The sequence below is a fragment of the Echiichthys vipera genome, assembly GCF_963691815.1.
Source record: "Echiichthys vipera genome assembly, chromosome: 17".
Lineage (NCBI taxonomy): Eukaryota > Metazoa > Chordata > Actinopteri > Perciformes > Trachinidae > Echiichthys > Echiichthys vipera.
In genome coordinates this window covers 10,834,103-10,856,874 of record NC_139842.1, presented here as the reverse complement: position 1 = coordinate 10,856,874, position 22,772 = coordinate 10,834,103, and the positions used below count along the sequence as shown (strand labels likewise).

At 40.2% G+C, this 22,772-nt stretch overlaps 2 protein-coding genes across 3 annotated transcripts; both read left to right on the top strand.

Moving 5' to 3' along the window:
- The first annotated feature begins 29 nt into the window (after positions 1-29).
- On the top strand, positions 30-10,143 carry LOC310960005 (jupiter microtubule associated homolog 1-like). The gene is made up of 5 exons (XM_083931579.1): positions 30-186; positions 2,697-2,836; positions 7,005-7,153; positions 8,055-8,085; positions 9,605-10,143. The coding sequence occupies exons 1-5, from the start codon at positions 131-133 to the stop codon at positions 9,754-9,756; spliced, it is 528 nt and encodes a 175-aa protein (XP_083787705.1). The 5' UTR covers positions 30-130; the 3' UTR covers positions 9,757-10,143.
- A 7,993-nt stretch (positions 10,144-18,136) lies between these two features.
- On the top strand, positions 18,137-21,181 carry LOC310959438 (uncharacterized protein). 2 transcript variants are annotated; one of them, XM_083930779.1, is made up of 4 exons: positions 18,137-18,221; positions 18,367-18,699; positions 20,049-20,161; positions 20,689-21,181. In XM_083930779.1, exons 1-4 carry the CDS (start codon positions 18,155-18,157, stop codon positions 20,773-20,775), a joined length of 600 nt encoding a protein of 199 aa, XP_083786905.1. In that variant the 5' UTR covers positions 18,137-18,154; the 3' UTR covers positions 20,776-21,181. The 2 variants fall into 2 exon arrangements, with proteins under 2 accessions (XP_083786905.1, XP_083786904.1); XM_083930778.1 differs by having other exon boundaries at positions 20,046-20,161.
- Positions 21,182-22,772: the final 1,591 nt, after the last annotated feature.

The following is a 22,772-nucleotide window of genomic DNA, read 5'->3' as shown; positions in this document are numbered from 1 at the left end:
TCCTCGTTATGTTTTTCAGTGTCGGGTGGAGTCTACATCCCGTCGCAGCTCTGCGGGGTTAGGAGGAGGACTGCCTCTTTTATTAGTTTCCTTTGACTATTTGTTACCGCCATTGAAATACTCCACAAAGATGACGACGACAACCACCTATAAAGGAATGGAGCCTGGTTCTAAAAGCAGTTCCAGGTAAAAAACAAAAAACCCGACAATCTGAAAACCTTTTCGCGGAGGAACAAAAGAAGTGTGATGCGGGCGAGCTTCTCAGCTAGCAAACGCCTCTTTTCTGCGTCTGCTTTCAAAGGCAGCCTGCTACCTAACATTAGCCCGAGGGAGGGATTTTTCTGGATTTAGCTGAACTGTCACATAGTCTCGCTAATTAAGTTAATCTTATTGGGTGACTGGTGCAACATTTAACAAGGCTAGCCTTTAGCTACTCGAAGTTCGTTATGTTAGCTTGTCTGGCCATTATAGCGCAACGTTAATTAGGCACGAGAGTTTGGGAAGAAAGTAACGTTACAAGAAAGGGGGTTTCCATCTAACTTTGTGGACAAATGGTCAAAGCTACCTTTAACGACAGCTTTTAAACCGTCTGTGTTTAACTACGAAATAACTTTCTTGTTGTTCGAGTCTTCTGGTTTATTTCTAAATGCGCTGTTCTTTGGAGTTTGCTCGCTAACGGTTATATAAGTTACCAAATCTATTCACTGTGGACTTTGTAGTATTCTTTCAAAAGAGAAAGAAATGTATACAGCTCAAGTTCAGATTTGTGAATGATTGCAGGAAGAATCCCAGACAGGACTCTTGGTCTGCATATGTCATTATCGCCCATATTGCTCATCACTGTTGGTTAGGGCGAATCCAAGTTTTTAGAGAGATTCACATGATGCCCATAGTTTCAATAGGTCTGTATCTGTATATTCGTGGAAACCCCATATAAAAAAAGGCCCACTCATCCTGCAAGCACGCAGTCATAGCTTTCCCGTAAGTGATGCGTCTCAGTCTGGATGCATTCCTGCCCCCTTTGCAGTGAAAACGATGCAGAGGAAAAATGCCTTCATTAATTCACGGCTGCCTCAATAATGGGTCATGATTTTAGTGGCGTATAAGCCGGATTGTGAGGGGAAACTAGTACTATTAGCCTTTGCTTAGTGAGCATGTCAAATCTCGGTCAGTCATTAAGCGTTTTGAAGTCGCATGCTGTTTTCAAGACGATGCGGGGGTTTGGGTGGGGGCTTTGCGCTAGTTAAGCCTGTAAATCTGCTCCTTAGCCCTTTGCTTTTGCTCCTTAAAGCCCCTTTTTACGGGCTGTTGGTCATTTCTGATGCCGCTCGACCAAAGGGATCCGCACAGCAGCTACTTGTGCAGAATTAGGCTACAATCTTAGTAGGCCATCAAAAAGCCTCCCACCCTGCCTTATCAGACATGCCATCTTTGGCTTTGGAGCTCAGCTATATCAACCCATAGGTCCACCAGCCTGAAGCTGCCCCCTCCAGCTTCTGAACATTAATGCTATTTCATTGATATTATTTTTGCAGTTTCGTGATACTAGGGTGGGGTCTGCTGCCAGGCAAAGCTTTTCCCCCATCGCAATCCATGTGGAAAGCATGAGCTCATCCTCTCTGGCCGGGAGGTGAAGTCTGGTTTAGGAATTACTGTCACAGCCAAGTGTGACTTGCACGAGTGTGTATACACAAATTGATTGAGAAAATTCACGTCAGTGCAGTCCACGGTCCTGTTTGGATTATCCTCCTGTAGTTGCTTTCTTTTGTAGGGCTTGCTTCGATAGCTGGGTTGCTTTTTTGGCCTCCATCTGCCCGCCTGGCCCTTAGACAGCTGCTGTGTGTGTCAGCTGGTGGCTTCAGGGACTGTGAGGAGAGGAGAGTTTGCTGGAAAAAAAGAGGGAGGGGTCCAGCAGGGGCTCTGCAGACATGCCAGTTTTTGTCGTCTACCCCAACTGTCTTTCAGCACAGCAAGGAAAAAGGGTTTCCCTACCCATTATTGTGTTCCTTTTGTTCAGTTTGTGGTGAAAGGAATGTCGGTGAAAAGTGTGCTTTGTTTACCATGGACTGGTCTGCATGCAGGGCAGGCTCTTTATTTTTCTAGAGCAGTCTGTTTATTAGGTGACCTATATCAACTGTGGACATCAGACTTTTAACCTCTATTGTGTTATATTGACCCAAAGGGGGCATCAAAATTGATTTACTTATTTAATAATGGAATAACAATGCTAACAGAAACTGACACCAATGCACCCCTCTGTGTCACTGCAAAGGAATCTGTGCTGAGGAGAGGCAGCAGCAAGCTAGCTAACTCTTTGATTATAAGCGACTGGAGTCAGCTGCAGGGCAGAGATTGTGACTGTCCGTCTGACAGGCTGACAGCCGGGGCTTAGAGAGCGGAGACCTTGCTGGTAGCCTGTGTGTTTTTGTGTGTGTGGTATGTGTATAAAAGGGTTCGGGTGGAGAAGGGAGAAGGCTGTAAGCAGCTTGAGGCATCCTCATGTTATATCTGACTATTGATTTTCTTTTTTGCACTGTGCAGCTGATCAGTGGCATGTGACACCAAGGCCTTGTGTTTTAGTTTGGCCTAAAGAGAGGGGGGTGGGGTCATGGTAGCAGGATGTCAATCAAATGACGCTCTTGTTATATATATATATATATATATCGATCATAGATTCATCATTTGTTTCTTCTTAGGGTACTACGGCCGCCAGGCGGGGACTCCAGCATCTCCTTTGGCGCAGATGATGACTCAAACCCCCGCAAGGACAAGATGGTCTCCAACATCTTTGCAGAACCTGAGGATCCCCATGCTCATCGGAGGAACAATCCACCCAGTAACTCGATCTAACATGACTCTAATAACCTGTCTTAGTTCTTTTCCTTGTGACAATACCAGAGCCAAAGGAAGGAAAACAATAGGGGTTGGATTTACAAGGTAACAATAACAGTGGCTTGAATTTTGCACCAGGGAGGGAATAAAGGCACTTATGTATGGGCAAGTTTAATCTTGTAAAAGTAGACAAACGACCAGAAGCCTTAAGGTAAGCAAAAAGCACCATGGACTTCATTCTTCTTATTTGAGCAAGGAAAAGATACAAACTGGAGTTTTATTAAGCATTTTTCCATTTGGATTGACAGAAAGAACATCCCACAAGTGCCTGAAGTACTGGGATAAGGGTAATTTGAAGCTAGGCTTTGTCAGATGAGGATGAGGAACAGCCCTCAGTGGAAAGAAATAGGTCAGTTAAAAAAATGTGTCAATTGGTTAAATGTGTGGCCTCGTAGAGACACCAGGGTAGTTTGATTTTGAGTACACGAGGAGAGGCAGACAAATGCAGCAGTAGGGGATATGTAAATGACTTTGAGTTGTCAAGGTCACTGCACATACCGCCACAGTGGCTTGAATAAAAGATGACTGTAGTCTGACATAATTGGGACTGGCAGCATGTTCATAATGATCCAGGTAAAACTTTAGCCATACAAACTGCATAATTCACTCTTGAGTATACAGGATGGGAATTTGTACCCAGCTATTGCTACAGGGATATTTGTTTAAATGTAGCTTCTTCTATGAGTTTTTGACTTTCACCCACACAAACTGCGCTTTAGGTCCCTGAAAATGGATCTTTTGGAAAACTCCTGCCAGGATGAAGATTTTCAGAAACTTAGTTTTCAGTGTTGTCCTGTAGACAGGAAAAACAGTGTTTTTGTCTTGTAATGTCAGAGTGTGCGCCGCTATCTTCTTTTGGGAGGCATCACAAGGCCATTCGCGCAATCATGGATGTGGCCAAACTGGGGCTGGTTCTAACCTTGCTAACAGTAGTTTTTACAGGGTCAGGGTTATATCGCCGCCTGTTGGTTCGGCATGCTCTTGACAGCTCTTCAATGAGATTTTAGATTACTTTTGAGAATGAAGGAGGGAAAAAATCTGTTAAAAACTACCTCTGTACACAGGGACTGGATCCAAGGCTGAAATATTTGATAAAGTGCATAAAGAGGAAGATTCAGGCCCCACAGCACTAGGATTCAATTTCAGGTTGGGTGCGTGTAGTTACTCACAAGTTAGAAATCACATGTTTTCACACTTTTCAGTTTATGGGGAACTATGGTGTATCCAATTTCTGGATGTGTGGAGGAAGATAAAGAATTTAGCCTAAAACCATTACTTCTCCTCTGACCTTTTATGGACAGCAGCTGCTGACAGCAATAGCATTTTCCTGCTTTCATTGTTTAATTGTAGGTCAGGTTCAGGGGAGCCATCCCATAGTTTTCCCATTTTAACTGATACAACTGGATGGGGATATTTGTTTCTGCCTGAGTGAGCAGGATTTATTACTATAACAGGTTTCATAAGCATTGTGTGATCTGTCTGGCCTATGTAAGAACTGCTAGTTTAGATGAACAGGTGTGTTTGGTTTGGCACATCATCCTGAGTAGATCCTTTTATAAATATGCCTTTGTTGTGAATACTGTCCTGCAGTACGTGTCCATGCTTCACCCTTGGTATAGCTGTTGTATATGTAAAGTATATATGCTTGGTATTGCCTTGTTATAATAATAATCTATGGAAACATTGTGTACACAGACTTTGGAAGATACTTCTTTGCATTTTGTATTTTCTGAAATTAGAGTGACAAGAAATAGAGATGAAGGGAATGCAACAAAGGTCCCACTGTAGTTTCAAAGCAGCGAAGTTGCATTTAAGTCGTTCCCAACTTAGAGCCACCAGGAAGCCTGAGGGCTGAGTTATACGATCATTGAAGACCTGCAGACACTGTAAGCAGAATTAATATTGTAGTTTGTTGTCATTCAGAATTAAAATTCCTGACTCTGCCTCAGGCAATATCCTGTTTACGCATCATAATTCTTTTAAACTCACTGTGAACAGTTTTTAGTTCATATAGGGACTATTTTTTTCTACAATAAGTATTTTCAATCAAACTGTTCACAGCTCGGTCTGTGGTTTATTCACAGTGACTAGGACATGTGCTCTGGAAAGACAGGTTGCGGTTGAGTTTCAGGTGCCTGTTTTAATGTTTTGATTAATGAAATTTAACTTGAATATAGTACTGTGATGATGGTAGAAACCTTAGAAACCGATGTCTCAAAATTTGAGCTTATAAACCTAAAAGTATCTTACCATGAGGAACATGGGAGGAAGTGATTTGTGTGTGATTTGGATGGACCTTTGGAAAAAGTTGAATGGCGAAACTGTGTTCTTCATGAAACGGTATTTAAGCATGTGAAGCGAACTCATATAGTTTGTTAGGGTTTCAAAAAATCTACTAATGAGAGTTATGACTGTGTTGTCAGTTCAGTTGTAGGGATGTGCTGATATTATGTTTATGCTGACACATAAGCATATTGTTATTCAGCCAGAGGCTTTGGCAGGTTATTGTCAGGATTTTAGGGTTTTCAAATACCAGAGCCGTTGGTTTGTTCAAGTGCCCTCAGCTTATGGCCACAAGAGGAGCACTCTGTAATCAGAGAGGAAGCCAACACTACCAGCAGCATGATTGCTGTTTCTGCCTTCCAAGCTTGTTACTGAGGTCAGTGTTATCATACATTTATATCATGGCACCAGGAGATCTATAAGGTTAAGTAGAAGGCTATGTGTTGTAGTGATGATAACATAATGCGTCAGTGTCCAGTCTCCAGCTGATGAATCGGGTTTAATCCTCTTCCATTTACTGTCCAGAGAATTGACCAGACTCCAGTAATGAAGGCGCTCTGAACAGTGCTGATTCACTTCACTCCATTAACAACAACAATGGCCACTCCTCTTCTTCTTCAGCAACTGTTGTTCCCCTCATGACAAAGACCGTCTGTCCCCTCCCTGGCTCTCTGGGCTGGAGCTGGGCTTTTACCTTATGTGGCTTTAATTCCCCACAGTGGGCCAAACACTGGATTGTAATGCTCTTTCTGCTAAAGGAGAATACAGATGCTACAGGGTTATGTGAGTTTTGGCATTCATGTTGTCTGCCTGGAAGTGTTCCACTGCGTTTCTGGGTCTGTTGCAGACGCCCAAGCGGCTTTGGTGATGTTTCCTGTTGGTTCTCAGTGATTTTGTCTCATGTTATTTCAGTTAAATTCCCTCCTAAACCTCATGTTTTGTCAAATCTGCGAAGATGAATTTTTTGGTGAGCCTGGTTGCCTCATTGGAAGCATTGGGGTGTCTTTTTGGCTAATTGGATTAGTCTCCATATGGTGTATGACTGCTGTTTTGAAGCCTGAGTCATGTTTGGTCATTTCTCATGTGTTTCCTGTCTAGCTTGAGCTTCAATATAATATACTGGCCAAAAAGGAACAAAATAAAATATAATATAATATAATTACAGCTAGTAGTTGTAACATGTTTTCCCTCTTCAAGGCTCTTTTGGTAGTCAGAAAACAGCCGAGCTTATGTTTCATTTACTCTGGTATGTACGTCCTGGCCCCTCTCCCATTCAGATAGATTTCCAGCCGGCCAGATCCTGGGGAACCCAATCACAACTGTTATTTCATGTGGGGCGGGTTTAAGATGATGACTGACAGAGGAGCATCATAGTTACTAACTTAACTGACGTTCGCAGTCAGGCACAAACTGTCAACCCAGGCAGTGCTGATCAAATAGAATCAAGATTATGTTACTGTATTGCCTATTTCTCGCCTAAATTGTTTTTAGAAACACATCTTAGTGTACTGTTTAGCTGTAATTTGAGAAAGTTTGAGACCCGCCTGCCAATGATTTCCTCCATTACATTGAAAACACCTTTTGGAAATCTAAAATTAACTGAGAGGTTCCTGACTGGTACGTGTTTGCGAATTACTGTGGCGATGCCAGGCTAGTTTTTTGTGGGATTTTTTTTCATTACCCAGATAGAGGGTGCCATACATTACAGTTTGTAAAACCTTGAGGCAAATTAGTGATATTGGGCTATAAAAATAAAAGTGACTATTACATTCGGCTCAGTCTTTAATATATAGTTTGTTGCTCTGTCTGTCTGTTTCTTACCTTCCCAGCTGGGGCAGCTGCAGGAACCCTGTGCGGGGAGCCCTCAGCCCCACTTAGGCGGTGCCAGCAGCCTCTTCTCTTCCCCAAGAACCCTGACCCGGAACTGACCACCATCCACAACTCCGGGGCAGCCTTGGTCTGGAACCAGAGACAAGAGGTACCTCTCTTTCCCCCTAAGGCACTCTGACAGGCACTGTTTCCAAAACAAAGCCCCAGCCTAGTTTGGGGCTGAAAAGCACACAGTCATAGATTAACTATAATTCTTAACGGGTCAGTGGAAAATTCATTGGGGGATTGGTGACCCAATCCATCTATTTGAAACTGACCCAGGATGCTGTTTAATAGATATCTCCACTGACATTTTGTAATCTTTGTGGAGGTTTAATTTTTATTCTGGGAGTGTGCCTGTCATCACTCACTCACATGGGTGTAATTTTCTAATGTTTTCTATAAGTATAAACAAACCATGAAACTTGGTTCAATTTAAGTAATAATAATGGGGTCTGAAATGAGTTTTAATTACATGTTGAAGTAGCTTGGGATCATGAGAGTTGATATAAATCTATCTAATGTGACTCCGGTAGTAATAATGTTCAAGGACGTTAATTTACTAAAGTTTTGTCCATGTTATGTTTAATCACGTATATGCAGGTTTTTTCATGTTGTGGCCGCAAGTAATGGCAGCCAACATTAACTTGCTAACTCGCCATTAGATGAGTCAACATACTTTAGCTAATATTATGTGGCAAATTCATTCATGGTGTTAGGCAGCCCAGCGCTGTCATCTGTGGTCAGAACAGTCATACCAAAAATGACTTGATGAGCCTGTTATACGTCATAACGTTATTACGTTACTGTACACATTAGTTCATAGATACTTTGTGGTATAAATAACAACACTATACCTCACACCACAAGGGCACTGTGTTGTTAGTAGTTTTGAGTAGAATTAATAGGATTCAGATATAGGAATTTAGAGAGCCCTATTTATATTAAGTTAAAAGGCCACTCTGGTTCAGTGAGGATATCTGATATCTCGTCTTATGTTTTCATTGTAGGTTGAGAATGGCCAAGAACCAGCAGATGATGGTAAGTATCGTGAAACGGTTTCTAGAGCTTTTAAGTTCCTGTCACACTCCCTCTGACTAAACAGCAGCGCATGACTTAAATTACTCCGTGAATAGCTCCATAATATACTATAACAGATCAGGTAATTCCCCTTTCACTGCCTCTAAACATCACATTGTGGTGTCCCATGTGTTGCTGGCATACCACGACTCTACCATGTTTTTTTAAGATACAGTACACATGTTCTCCCTTTTTCAGTCAACATCACATGATCTCTTTGATGTGTTTTTCCCCTGTCATGATGGCGTGATGGTCTGTAGTCAAGCAGCTGTTCTTGATGGCAGGCTTCACTTAGTATGAAAAGCTTTTTTATTAACCTCCAGGTGCATGTTTGTTAGAGAGTGGCTGGCTGCTCAGATAATGGAGGGTTTGACCGCACATCTCTATGAGCATTTAGAAATAAAAGCTCACTCATTTGCTCTGCTTTTTAATGTGATTGGAATGTGTGTGTGCTCTTTGAAGTGTATATTAAAACAAAAAAGGAGTACTTCAGTCAGTTTATTAACACGGTGTAACCAGTCTGTTTTTCACATATTTCTTTGAAACAAGCATATCTCACAGAGAGAAGGGCAGGCAAAGGGCCAGTTTTATTAAGAAAATGGCGTTGAGCAGACATGTGCTGCAGTTTTCACTGAGTTTGTGTGATTTACGAAGACATCAGCTCATTACGTAGTCGCTGCCAATGAAGGTGAGCTTTTAGGCGCAGGTTGGAGGTGGGATTTCTAGGAGATCACTCGGCTCAGAAAAGAAATGGTAATGTAGTGACAAGACAAAGAAAAGTTTAGTTTTCAGTCTGTAGTGATTTTACAGTTGATTGTTAAATTCAAGTTTGATTTAATAACCAAAATTTCCGCTCCGCTATGCATTTGTATTACTGTAATCAGATATTATTTTTCCTTAATAAATGCCTAGTTTTGTCTCTAATAATCAGCTTTTACTTAATGTGGTTCTTGTGAATCCCATCTGTGTTTATGCCTCATTTCAGAGGCAGAGATATTTCACTGCAAAAATGACAGTTGCAAATAGCATGACCTCCAGTAAATCCAACAAAATCAGCATAATCATCCTCTGTTCACACGTTTCCGCTTATGTGCACGATCTTCACATAAATGCAGCGAGGAGACAGTCACACAAATGACACGCAAGTTGTGAATCCAGCCTGTTTGATAAATAAAGCATGTTTGTGGTTTAATGCCTCACATTAGCATCTGCAAGAAAACAGCACTAAAGCCTCAGTAAATCTGTACCAGACAGTTAAAATATGTGAAGTCCTAATATCTGTGGCACCAGTATTGTAAAACTATCATTAATGCTGTTTTCACAGCCATCCAGCCACTCGGTGTCAAAGTAGATATTATACAATTTTTCTTTTTTTTTTCCTCACAATTGAGCATCCAGTCAGTTAGTTTTACTAAATATACTGTCCAAATGTCAGCCACTATTAAATGCTTTGGATTAATATGTTGTCTTTTTGTTGCAGAGTGTCCTGAGAATGTGGGGGTGGAGCATGGGGAGCAAGCGCAGCAGCAAAAGGAGACGACAGAGCCCTCTGCCCCGTCGGGAGGTGCCAACCCTGCCACAGGCGGCCGAAGAAACCCACCTGGTGGCAAGTCCAGCCTCATCCTGGGTTGAGACCACTTCTTCACTTTTTCATTCGAACGCTTTTTTTTATTTTTTGAAGATAAATACCCCCCCACCACTATCTTCCTCCTCATCAACTTGTCACCTTCTTCACATGCACTCACGCTGTCACGTCCATGAACCAACGCATCCTCTCCTTCCACCCTCAAACCTTTTGTTTTGATCCTTTTTTCTATTAAAAGAAGAAAACTGTTGACAAAAGCACTTTATGTATCTTTCTCCCCCTCTTCCATTTCAGCCCATCCTGTAGTGCATCGCGCCTGCTGGGAAAGGCATGACGTTTAGCTTGTCCCTCATTCTTCCCTGTTGTAAATGGTAAAGGAAAAAAAGAATAAAAAAGATTTGATGCGTGGATTTCTAAATACAATAAAGATTGATTATGAATTTGTTGTGGCTGGCTTTTTCTTTATATGTATTAACTGTCATGCATAAGAATTATATAATAAAGTGAATATTGCAGTTCAGAAGGGATGTATGTATAGTAATGTAGATAAAAGCACAAAGTATAAAGATATAGACTTAAAACCTACTGTACGGTGGATTTTTGTGTGCATAAATGACTCAACACTTGGAGCTGAATATTATTCATGTGCAGTGAGATGGAGCTGAAGACTGCGGCACGTTGAGAGCAGAGACAGGCTCTCTGGCTGGAAATCTGCCCAGCTAAAGTAATCACAAAAGCTGCCTCCAGTTGTGCCAAAAGACAAACGGCATGTCTTTTCATGACATCATACGCTGGATATTTGGCTCTTTTCAGTGTTTCTGATTTAAGATATGTTAAGAATATTAGGATTTTCTTTTTTTAAACCTAAGTCAGAATCATAAGGTGAAGTGATTCATGTGAGATGTAATGGTACTTATGAAACAACACTCCTCAAAGATGGCTTTATTTGGAAATGCTTGTCTGAGCAAATTTGCCTTCTTAAAAACATACAAAGGGGATAAAGTACACCAATCATCCTTTACCAGCACCGGTTTTGCATTTCTTTGACATACCAGACTTATTCAGTATTAACTCCGTTTATATTTTCACATATTTCTTGAGCATAGTTATTTATAGATTTAATGTGACTTTGGGAACTTTTGAGTTATTCCCTAAACCACAAACTTTACTAATGGTAGTGAATCATAAGTAGTGATACCTATAGATAGATTTTCTATAACACTGACGAATAGGTAACCAACCAAACCTGATTTGGTTACTTTCTATCTGATTATATGACTTTAAAAAAAATACAAATACAATTAGCGGTTTTCCTGCCCTTATTGTGAAATACAAAATGCAATTTTGAGATATGGCCACCTAAAGTTTGTGCATTTAGGACTCATTCAACTGTACAGCCAGAGAGAGTAATGCCACTGCACATTTTTGTTTTGTTTTGTTTTTTTTACAACTGAAAACAGAAGCAAACAATATACATGACCTACATTACAACTCCCGCTTATTAGAAAAGAATAATGCATAATTAAAACAATGAAAAAATAATAATAAAAACTAGAAATAAGGATAATAAAGACAAACTCAATGGTCTCCAATGGAAAAGGGACAAAAACAAAACAACATTCTTCATTAAAAACGTTAAGACACACAGGCAGAATTGAGAAACTTCTCACTGGTCCGTCCTCACTGCTAAAGACCCCTCCCCAATCCCCAATCTCAACAAATCCTTTCCACCTCTCTGAATGTTTTTTTTCATATCTTCAATTGTGTTTACGATCAGTCTTTCTAAAATAAAATAACGTTTAATAAATCTTTTTAAATGAGTTGATATTTAATGAATCCACACCATCAGCAGAATAATGATAATATATTAGTACACTAGTAGCCCCTACACAGTTAATATGATTGAAAACTAACAGCATGTAAGCTATAATCCCTAAATTGACTGAGTGGAAGAGAAAGAAACGCTCATTTGGATTCAACCCCAGGAAGTAACTATTGATAATGTATTTTAAGACCTCAGCTCAGTCCTAAAATGAGGGAACTGTATTCAACCAAGATCAATCACAGGATGGAAAGATGATCAAAAGATGAGCTTGCCTTTCCCCCAGTCTATGTGTGAATGCAAAAAGGGATTCACAATACAAAAAAAGATAATTTTGTAAGTTTCTCACTGTGAAGCTGAAGGATCTTTTAGCGATCATAATGCACTCTTTAGAAATAACTTCTACTTCACAGGTCGTGCTGACCCAAAGAGGAATGTTTCCTGCAAGCCTTCATGCTGTGCTCACCCTGGGCTTAACTAAACAGTCTCGTCCACTGTATTGTGCACGCTACATATGTCTGTAACAGTGGCTTCTCTCTCTGCCAGCTCCTTCAGAGCCAAACCCTGAGTAGCCTGTGAAGAGTGCTGTGGCACAGTGGTGTGTTTAAGCCCTCATCTGCTGTGAAAGGCATGCAGAGGTCACTCAAGATCAGGAAAAGAACTTCCTGACCTGGAGAAATGCCAGGATGCTGGAGGGCAATGAATGAAGGGTTGTTTTCACCAAGTGCTGTACCCACAGGGAAACTGATGTGTTTTTTATTCTACCTTTTTGGTATGAGGTGCTCCCACAGCCCAGTCAGATAAACTCATGTCCCTTCGTTGATTCCCAATATATTCTCATCTAAACGTGTGACACTATTCAATATATAAGCATGGATCATTTTTTTGATACGATTGAATTGGAATCAAGGTTGGTTTGGTCAGCGATCCTACCAGCCAACCAGACGACCTACCTACCTGGAGTAAAGCTGAACATTTCAACCAGTACTTTTAGCTATTAATTTGAACTGTTTAGCCATCACTTACAGCTATTCAGAATGGATCTTTGGTGCTTTACTCAATCTTTGTCTTGTGAACATGTGTATACACATAGGTAAGGAGTAAATAGTGTTACCCCAAGGTGTAGGACTGGGAGGAAATTGGCAAGTATATACAGTTGTTTTTTTAAATGCCGCAAATCCTTCTAAAAGTAGGTAATAGACCCCTTTCCCATTGCCAGTAGATGAGTATGCATTTTTTCTTGTGTGTCACATTCAACATCACGAATATGCAGGAAAACAGTTAGTAAACAGCTGAATATGTAGGTTGCAACGGTTACTTCTTTTTTTATATCAGTTACTTTACTCATCTGTTTAGGGAATGAATGCCAATTGTAACCTTTCACACTAAAGACAAAAGCCAGGTGTAAGGGGCTAAATATACTAAAATGAATCGCTGTGGAGGGGCCGATAGAGAATGCCTGCAGTGTCTAGAATTTTGTGCTACGCCCCTGGAGATACCCAGTGTTCACTGTGAGTTCAAAATGTTCTGTGTAAAATTTCTTTTTTTTCCGTTTGTAGCTAATGCAACACTAGGATTGGCTGTTTAGCCCCGGTCATCAGCTACTCAGTAAAACCACATTAGAAACAGATCCCCCCTTGATCTACTAATCTTTCTGGTGAGACAGGAGATTACCATTTTCCTCCCCCACAGCCATATGCCAAGTTATTTAACTGATGTCTGTGATGAATGTGGAAGCACCCTTTCTCATTTACAACTTCAGGATATATTGACAGGGCCATGATACCATGTGCGCTCCAGATGAGGTCATGTGTGTTCCCAGGAGATTTCTGAAAAGGAAAAGGATACAAGAGCGTGGAAACCAAATTGAGGAAACGAGTTGAGTCATCCATGAGTGACATGGCAAGCAATCAGGCAATCAATACTCCCATTCAGTCATAGTGCACTGACTCAGCAACTAGGCAGGAGGAGAAAGGAGAACTGTAGGAGGAAATACACTATTAATGTTACTAAGTATCTTAACACCATGCAGAAGACTCCTGAAATTCATCAATCCACAGCCAATAAGATGTTGTTATTTTAAGAAAAAAAATGAAATGATTCAATAAATGATCTTCCAATGTTCTGTTATTAACGTCTGTCTCTCTGTGGCCACAGACAGAGCCTCCTTATTATCCTGGTGCCTCAGAAATATAACACTTCCCACCCACCAGAAGCCCTAAACAGGAAGCACTAGTTGGCAATTGGACAGGGCCGTTTCCGTAGCGACAAAGCTGAGCGTAAAAGCCCTCCTTGCAGTGTCTGCTTCGGCTCACATTGTACCTCCTTAACCGGATGAGACTGGAGGGGGGGAGATGGAGGGAAGAGCAGTGGGACGGACAGGGACCTTTTTTAATCTGTCCCAGGGAGGCAGAGAGAGCGGTGGGAATTGATGTCCAAAGACCATGAAAGCCTTTATTGATGTTATTGATGTTGGGTTTACAATTCTCTCAGGACTGTGACAGCTTAATGGAGTATGTTGAGGTCATTTCAGTTCCAAAGTACAATGTTCATCATTTTATAGAACTGTGAAACCTTGGGAACAATAGGTGTGGTGGTATATTGTGTTTGATACGTATTGACGCAAAACAACACTGTGTTTATTTTGTATCACTTCATACCCCTAGCTAAGATATAGGCTGGCAGAATTTCAGTCGTCACGGTAACACTGTATTTCACACTAATTTGATCTCAGGTTTTGGTTTGCAAAGCGACACTTGTGTGGAGATTTCAGCTGCAAGATTGTGTTCCTTGCTCCTAAATATTCATCCTATACTCCTTCAATCCCATTTTTCTTTGTTTATTATTCTATATTATAATTAATCAAAGGTCCTATATATTATATAATTGTTTGGATTATAAAGCATGTTGAGGTGCTATATAAATACTAAATAAATAAATCCACAGTATTCAAAAACCTTGTGCCTTTTAAACAAGCCGCTGGGACCTATGTGAGGTTGTGATGTCACAACTACACTAAAGTGATGTTACAGTGTCGTTACAGTCATTCCCCAGCTGCAATGAAGGTGCAGAGATGCCGAGAGCGCAGATCCAAAAATTGTGATGTCTCGTCATCCCTTTGTTAAAATTGTATTTTGTAAAAAAATGTTTTAATGTGAATTGTATTTTTTAAATCTTTAATTTATTATTTTTCTGTATTTCTTACGGTAATTGGCTGATTATCATATTACTGATTCTGTGTACTGAAAACCAAATAAATAAATATGTTAATTAAAAAAAGAAAATTAATAATTGACAGCGTGAACAGGACATTGTCTCTTCAAAGGCAGCTTTTCAATACTGTGAGCATCAATAATGGAATTCTGTTAACCTCCATTGTATTGAGGTGGAGGCAGAAATAATACGGTCATGTAAGAGAGAATGAAATGAAACCAACCTTTTCAGTATGGTGGATGTTGTTTTCTGTATACCTGGACATGTGGTGGTGTACAATATATCACTGTTTCTCTGTATCAATTTACATGCATTTTATTATGGTTTGTGACACACTATAATATATTTTTAATCAGGATAAGGGACTTTTAAGTGTTTATTAATATAATATATTATTACTACCGTGCTATACTATACTGTCATTCATTGTGTTCATCATTCATTACACACCAGCCCTCACTCATTGGAGCCCACAGAAGGAGTTATAGCTGTTCAGAAATATATTAAAAAAACACTTAAACTACATTTGAGTGTATTGTAAACTATAGTAAAATAGTATAGTATAGTGTTACTTATTTTTTGCATAGAACTTCTGTTTATTTCTTCTAAAAACATGTTTGTTCATCTACCACTAGAGGGCAATGCAAACACTGAAAAACAGAGGCCTCCCACCCTCTGCTAACACAAAACTTTTGACCTACTTTCGGTGTGGAGTATGCATTGACACCTGAACCCTGTAGTGCAAGCTCAAAAACATATCACTCTGATGTAAAAGATGTATCTCCTGGTGTCCGATGCTTTAATGAGGTCTAACAAACAACAGCCTCGTGTTCAACTTCCCTTTCTGTATGAGTTATGTGACCTCATAAGGATAAGATATCCCATGCTACGCGTTTGATATTATTATTGTAGTCTCAAATTGAGATTAGAGCTGCCAATCTTACATTGTAATGAATTAAATATAAACTGTCTGTCTGGGTTTCACAATTTAGTTATCTTTTTTCTCACACCAGACTTCCACATGTTGTCTTTGGTAGACTTTTGTCAAGTAGTTAAGAATCCTAAGGGGAAAGCAGAAATGTTTGTTTTTTTAACACTTCCTGTTTAGGATCCATATGTGAGACTTGTATGTCAGCATGTTTGCTGTCTAAAGCTCTTTTGTCTCTCCTGCACAGCCCTGAGTGGTGAAGGTAAGCAACCAATTATATGTATCATGCATAAGAATTCATCAGGTCAAGTCTCGGATTAGGTGTTACTTTTTGTCACTATCTACGTAGAATATTACAGACCCTTTTCATTTATTTTATATAACTACGGCTATACTGTACACTCCAGTGAAGTGGTTTCTCCTGTATACGGTATATGCCCATTAGGTGGCATTATCTCCATGGTTGTCTGTATATGATCTACTCAACATATACTCATCTTTAAAACATGCAGTATATTGTACAGTCATTTTTATCACTACACATCTGTCTTTAATTTGTGTGACAGCTAGCTTATGTTATTTTACTTGTATTTTGGGTTTCTATAGAACATGTTTACATGCTTTAACGTTCAAAAAACACATTATTGTTCTCATACTGTCTGTCTGAAGATGTATATAAAGATCATCAACATGTCTTCCACTTTCTCCCACTGTATAAAAGTGAAGCCAAAATATCCCTGCTATGAACGCTGCCATGTTGTAATTTTGAAACCAGAGTCTGCACAGTAGGGATCAGGCAGCACCGAAGTCACGTCCATATACCCGCCCGACCAGTCATGAGTGAATCCCAGCTGTCAATCATGTTTCACCCTGTTTTATAGCATTAAAAAACTGATTAAAACCAAACTTTTTAGAAAATGAACTGTCATGAACGGTGCGGGGAATAACTCCGAGGAGCAGGACCCGAATGCAGACATGGACACCGAGTAAGATTTCAACAGATATTTCATAAACAAATACGAGAAACAGACAAAAACCAGAGAACGGAAAAACAGGTACAGGGTCCAGGTGGACACAAGGGGCAAACCAAACGCGGGGACCAGGAGACGAAACACGAACGGGTGGAGGAAAAACAGGAACTCGGGTAACTATAGCAAAAGAAACGATTAACAACACAAAACGCAACACGGATAGAAAATACGATCATCAGAAGTAGGTAGCCAACCAAGAGAGAGACACGAACCATGAAATAGCAATAGCGGTCTGGCACTGGACGTGAGTCATATCTAGCTATTTATCCAGGCGTTGACGAGGAGATGAGCCACAGCTGGGTGGAACCACGCCTACCAGCTCCAACAGACAAACACACAGGAAAAGACACAAGCAGGGAGAAACAAACAGAGGGAGACAAACTCACACAAAAGGAAGAGGGAAGAGACTGACAGGACCGGAATCCTGACATGAACACTTGAACAAAAATCAGTGTGATGAAGAAAACTACCTGAAATGACAGGGACCATCTCTTGGAAAAATTTATTTGACATGTACTTTGATGTTTTGCTCATTTCCCCATCTGCCAACATGGAGAGGGCGCAATTTATGCTAAATCATGGCTTCAACAAGTCATCTCCATGCCATGTATTTGTTCTGCTAGGTCACTGAACCCGCTAACTGCAATCAGCACAGCTCCACAGCCATTGAGATGAGCCAATTAGTAAATGCACCTGGTTCAGTGACTGAGCAGAACAAATACATGGCATGGAGATGACATGTTGAAGCCACAATTCCCATCTCTGCCATATACTGCAGCAAGCCACTTTTTTGGGCTGTCAAGTCGCCCATCTTTATATACAGTCTATGGAATATACCTGTATTCACCCTCTGTCGGAAATGCTCGATTTTAGCGCCTGTCTCTTTAACCCATCCTCCTGAAAAAGCCCAGTCTTGTGCATTTCTCTGTGGATTGAGGATTTTGATACTTTAATGGTATTTATAAAGCACCTCGACCTGCTTTATAATAATAAAAAACATTTTACAATATCGGAGCTTTAAATAAAAGGTCTTCTGTTGACAATAGCACTGGATCTTATCTAATTGTTTTTTTAAGCACTCTGATATCATCGGATATATTTATTCTTCCTCAGCTAATATTACAGTTGCACTAGTGCAAGCTATTTAAACATATCCCACATTGAGGATATCCTGCCTTATGCTTTAGAGAGGGATAAAACAGTCTAATGTTGATCTTCACTTATGGCGCAAGTGGTGTGACCTCAGAGAAAAGTTGTTGTTTAAGAGTCTGCCTATCCCACATTACAACGTATCTAAGCTGACTGTCTGATTACGCTGTCACGTTCTCGCCCACATAAAACACCTTGATGTAGGTCACGTGTTGCTGTAAGAAGTGTGGTGAAAAAAGATGCACATTTCCTCCCGAAGACTTAGTTTTCAAGTGAACGTCTTTGTGACAGTCACCGTCAGCATGTCTGCTGTCTGGTTAAAGCTCATGACCCTCCTTTGTCTCTCCTGCACGGCGATGAGTGGCCAAGGTAAGACTGATGACATGTGCCCAAGAATTTAAACCAATGTTGTTTTGTAATGAATGTAAGGGCAGGATGAATTCGTAGAGCTTTGTCAAATGTAAAGTGAGAGGAAACAGATTAACTCTGTCGGTTTTTGTGTTTGTCGATGTAGAGAGCGTTGGGGTGGTGTGGAGAGATTTAGGAGGATCCTTCACTATCCAGTGCAGATCTTCTCTATCGGACCAAGAGTACCTGACTCTGCTGAAGGGTTTCAATGAGGAATACGAAGTTTTGTTCATAGATGGCAAATCAGAAAGAATGACACTGGCCGAAGAATTTAAGGGCAGACTTCAGTTTAATGGAGTATTCCCCAATGTGGACATTCTCATCAAAAACTTGACCTCTGAGGACACAGGACAGTACTGGTGCATGTATAACAAGTTTGACATCAAGGCCGATAAACCCATAGACACAAAAGGCACTTCTGTGCTCCTGGTGGTGACAGGTGAGCCTCATCTATTTATGTATCCTCACAAAACAACAACATAGTTCAAGAATGCTTTCCAACAGCAGGCTGCTGATGTAACTAATTCTGAGGTGACAAGAAAAGAATACACGCATTAACTATTTGTGTTCAGTCCAGAGAGGAAAGGGGTTTTCACATTATACTACAAAGTGTTCGATACATGCTTAACTCACAATGGCTCAATCCCAATTTCCACACTCAGACTCACAGACTTTGAGGTGCGTTCATGGTAAGTCTGTGAGGGTGTTAGTGCCGTCCCACTGTTAAATCCTCAAGCGCATGACGGCTCTGTAGCAGAGATTTTGAGCCTTTTATCAACACTTTCCATAAGTCTGCATTTCTGCAGACTTTGCATAAGGGAATTACCCATAGTGTTGTGACATTAAACGGAGTTACCAGAGGTTTAAAAAGTTTAAGTTTAAAAAAACTGAAACATTAACATTAAGGAGTTAAGACAATTCATAAAAACACATGAAATCAGGAATGCGAACACACCTGGTTTATTCATCAACCATTTCTTATAATTTAGTGAAATGAGGCTGTTTTGACAAAAAAAAATGTAAACTGTTGACTTGACAGTAAAGGGGCCTTCAAACCAATAGGAGAAGGTAAAATATAAAGTCCCAAACCCACAATTGTACACAACATGTTTTGGCATCATGAAGGTGACATGATATGTCTAGAAGAAGTCCGGTGATCCCTTCACAGGTGCGTGAATGTGGTTTGAATGATTCAAAATAACCATAAGTCTGAATGGGTGAATGAATCCTTGAAGGCTCTTGTACTCAAGCACTTTCGAGGTGATGTCAGTTAAGTCTGTGAAAGTTCAGGGTTTAGGGTTTAGGGTTTAGGGTGGTGATCTGGCTGTCAAGTCTGACGTAACACCCTTCCAAAATACAATTTCAGGGTCCAAACTCTCCGATGAAACAAAACAGACACAACAGTCGAACATGCGAATAATCACGATCCCCTCTTTCGTCAGTTGGACACCTTTTTCATCCATAAGAAAGAGGTAAAATGACAGTTAGTTGTTTTTTTTAAAAACTCCGATCTGTTCAAACAACGGGGAACACGGAACTGCTGCGTTGTAGAAATACGAGGCTTGGACCAGCTTGGACCCAAAAATCCTATTTTGAAATGGCGTTATGTCACGACTTAACAGCCGGTTTGGGATTGAGCCAAACACATCTGATAGAAATGATATGAATGCTTTCTATTCACTTCATTGCAATGAATACTGCTTTTTACTCCACTGGAAAAATTGGAAGACTTTCACTCAAACTTTACAGCTTCAGTTCCAACTAAACATTACAACTGTCCATTAGCAGATACAACATGTGACCCATCAAACAAGAATCTGGTCCTGGTATCTGTTGGGATCTGTGCTGCGCTGCTGCTTGGCAACATCATATGCTTGTCCATATGGATCATCAGGCGCAAGGTACCCATGTGTTTTAGTGTGTGTGTGTTTCTTTATTTGATTTTATTTGGCTATGACTCATAAACCCTGGTGGAATCTCGGGGGCTGTTTCCATGTTCCTGTTATTCTTAACATTACTCATCTGACAAACTACGCTACAAATTATTTGTGGAATTTATTCTTTCAGTTTGAAAGCTGGGGTTTATTGTCAGTGTCTCTTTCACATGATATAATGAGAACTACATTTGTTATCAATTTGTCTGCAGTGTGTGGTGCTGTCGAACTGTATCACATTCTTACAATTGTTTCTATTATTTTGTCCAAGTCAGTTATCTCAAAAGGATAGATTACTATAAATAACAGATTCTTTTCTGTGTAAGGCAATACAGTTCAAGTGCATAAATACACACACACACACACACACACACACACACACACACACACACACACACACACACACACACACACACACACACACACACACACACAAACACACATTGAATAAAAGCCCTACATCTCACGTTGACAATAATATCTGTTGGTACCAGGCCAAGACGTTGTGCACCACAAAGACACCGAGGCGCGTCGCCACCAATGATGTTTATGAAGACATGCGTGGAACAATCAGACGCTGAAGACAGCAGCCTGCAAGCGAGCAACCTGAAACTCCACAGGCTCTCCCCCGCACCGCTGAGGCACAGGTGATGCATGTGAAGCAATGTTGCAACTCAGCACATTCTCTCACATCTCTTCAGGCCTTGCGTGTGTCTGGGTGAGAGACAGCTTTAAGATGAGGTAAATTATTGCTAAAAGGTTCAACACGGAAACACCTGCACTGCAAATGAATGGTTTGGCACAATGTATGAAAAATACATAACACAATTCTGTTTGAGAGTACAGAGAAGCACATCTCACCTTTCTGTGACAATAAACTGGAATATACCCAGATATGTGGTCCTGGCATGTCATTTTTTTTATGTCAATATGTCTGTGTAAATAAATAAATAATAATATATGTAAATAAATGTCTTTTGTACAAGGTGATGCTTTATTGTAAAGAAGGCAAAGTTAACTTGAATGCCATATAAGATAGATATCTAAGTATTGTTATCATAATACATGTAACTTCCTATGCATAAATAAAATAATACATTCATGGGATTGGTAACCAAGTCTGAAATTATTTACTTTTCGGTTTCATTTTTTTTTTCATGAAGGTGGTGAAACATCTTAAATTTATTTTCAGAATACCAGGAAGCAGTGGTTTTGTGGCATCACCACCGAGCCATGGTGAGACGCAACATGAAGAAACAAATCTGTTCACATGTCGATTATATATTGTTCTGTTTGTATTGTTTAGTTCAAGTCCCAAGTTAAAAGAAAATACCAGGTTAGCCAGAAATGTGGTAGGTAGGAGGTAGGTAATTAATGTCTTTTGTAATATCTCCTAAAAAGGGATTGAGAAAGGCTGTCTACACAGTAACAGTCTGATTTTATGCTAATTTAAAGGAGAAATGTTGGAAATTCTGCATTATCTAGATATTTAAAACACGTTGTCACCAGATGAAAAGGGCCGTGCCTTTGTTTACTCTGTACGGCCAAGGTGACGATCATAGAAAACAAATAGATTCATTCACCAAATAGCTCCTCTCAGAAGGATTTTAATGCTGTGAGAAGTGACGCTCACGGCTCGTCCTCAGACTCAGATAAACACGGAGTCGCCAACTTACATAGCAAGTGCATCTACAAACACACGTGACGCACCACATCTGTCCAAATATAAGAAAATACATTTTTTTAATTGAGCAAATGCACTGATACTACATTTAGATTACATATAGAGTGGGTATGGAAAGTTTTCAGACCCACTAGCCATTTCCTAAACATTTTTAAGTTGATTTTGTTCCTCATTAATGTACACACAGCATCCCATTTAGTTTAGATCCATTTCAAGGATGATCAGAAGAAATGGACAGCACCTGTCAAAATGGGGTGCTGTGTGTACATTAATGAGGAAAAGAATCACCTTAAATGATTTTAACAAATGGCTGCAAATGAACAAAGAGTGAGAAATTAAAGGCCGTCTGAATACTTCCCGTACCCACTATATGCAAAAGGTATATAAAAAATACAAAATTACCACATACTCTACAATAAAGGTCACCAGCTCAGTCGTCATCACGTACCTTTCAAGATGTCAATCAGACACATAGTTTTGGTGTGAGAATACAAATATTCAGTTTTTTAAGTAATGTTAGCTCTACGAGTGTTGGTGAAGCTAATTCAGAGTAGGAAAACTCTAACTTTTGACTCCCAGTCTTCTCCAGTATCCAACTTCAGCCTATGGTGATTGATTAGCAGCACAGCAGTAGGGATCGACAGCTATGGATTTTTTAGGGCAGATGCCGATACAGATACTACTTTTGCTCCCTCAATTTAGATCATAAAAATGACACAATGTTGATAACAAATGTTACGGGTCTGAATTTTAAAAAAAGGAACATTTATTTAACTTAAAAAAGGCGTCTTCAGCAACACGGAGCTGCCTGTGGATGCCTGTCCGTGAATAATGCCTGGAAAAAAACATCTGTGAACTCACCAGCCCGTATCGGCCGATATGATACACGCAAAA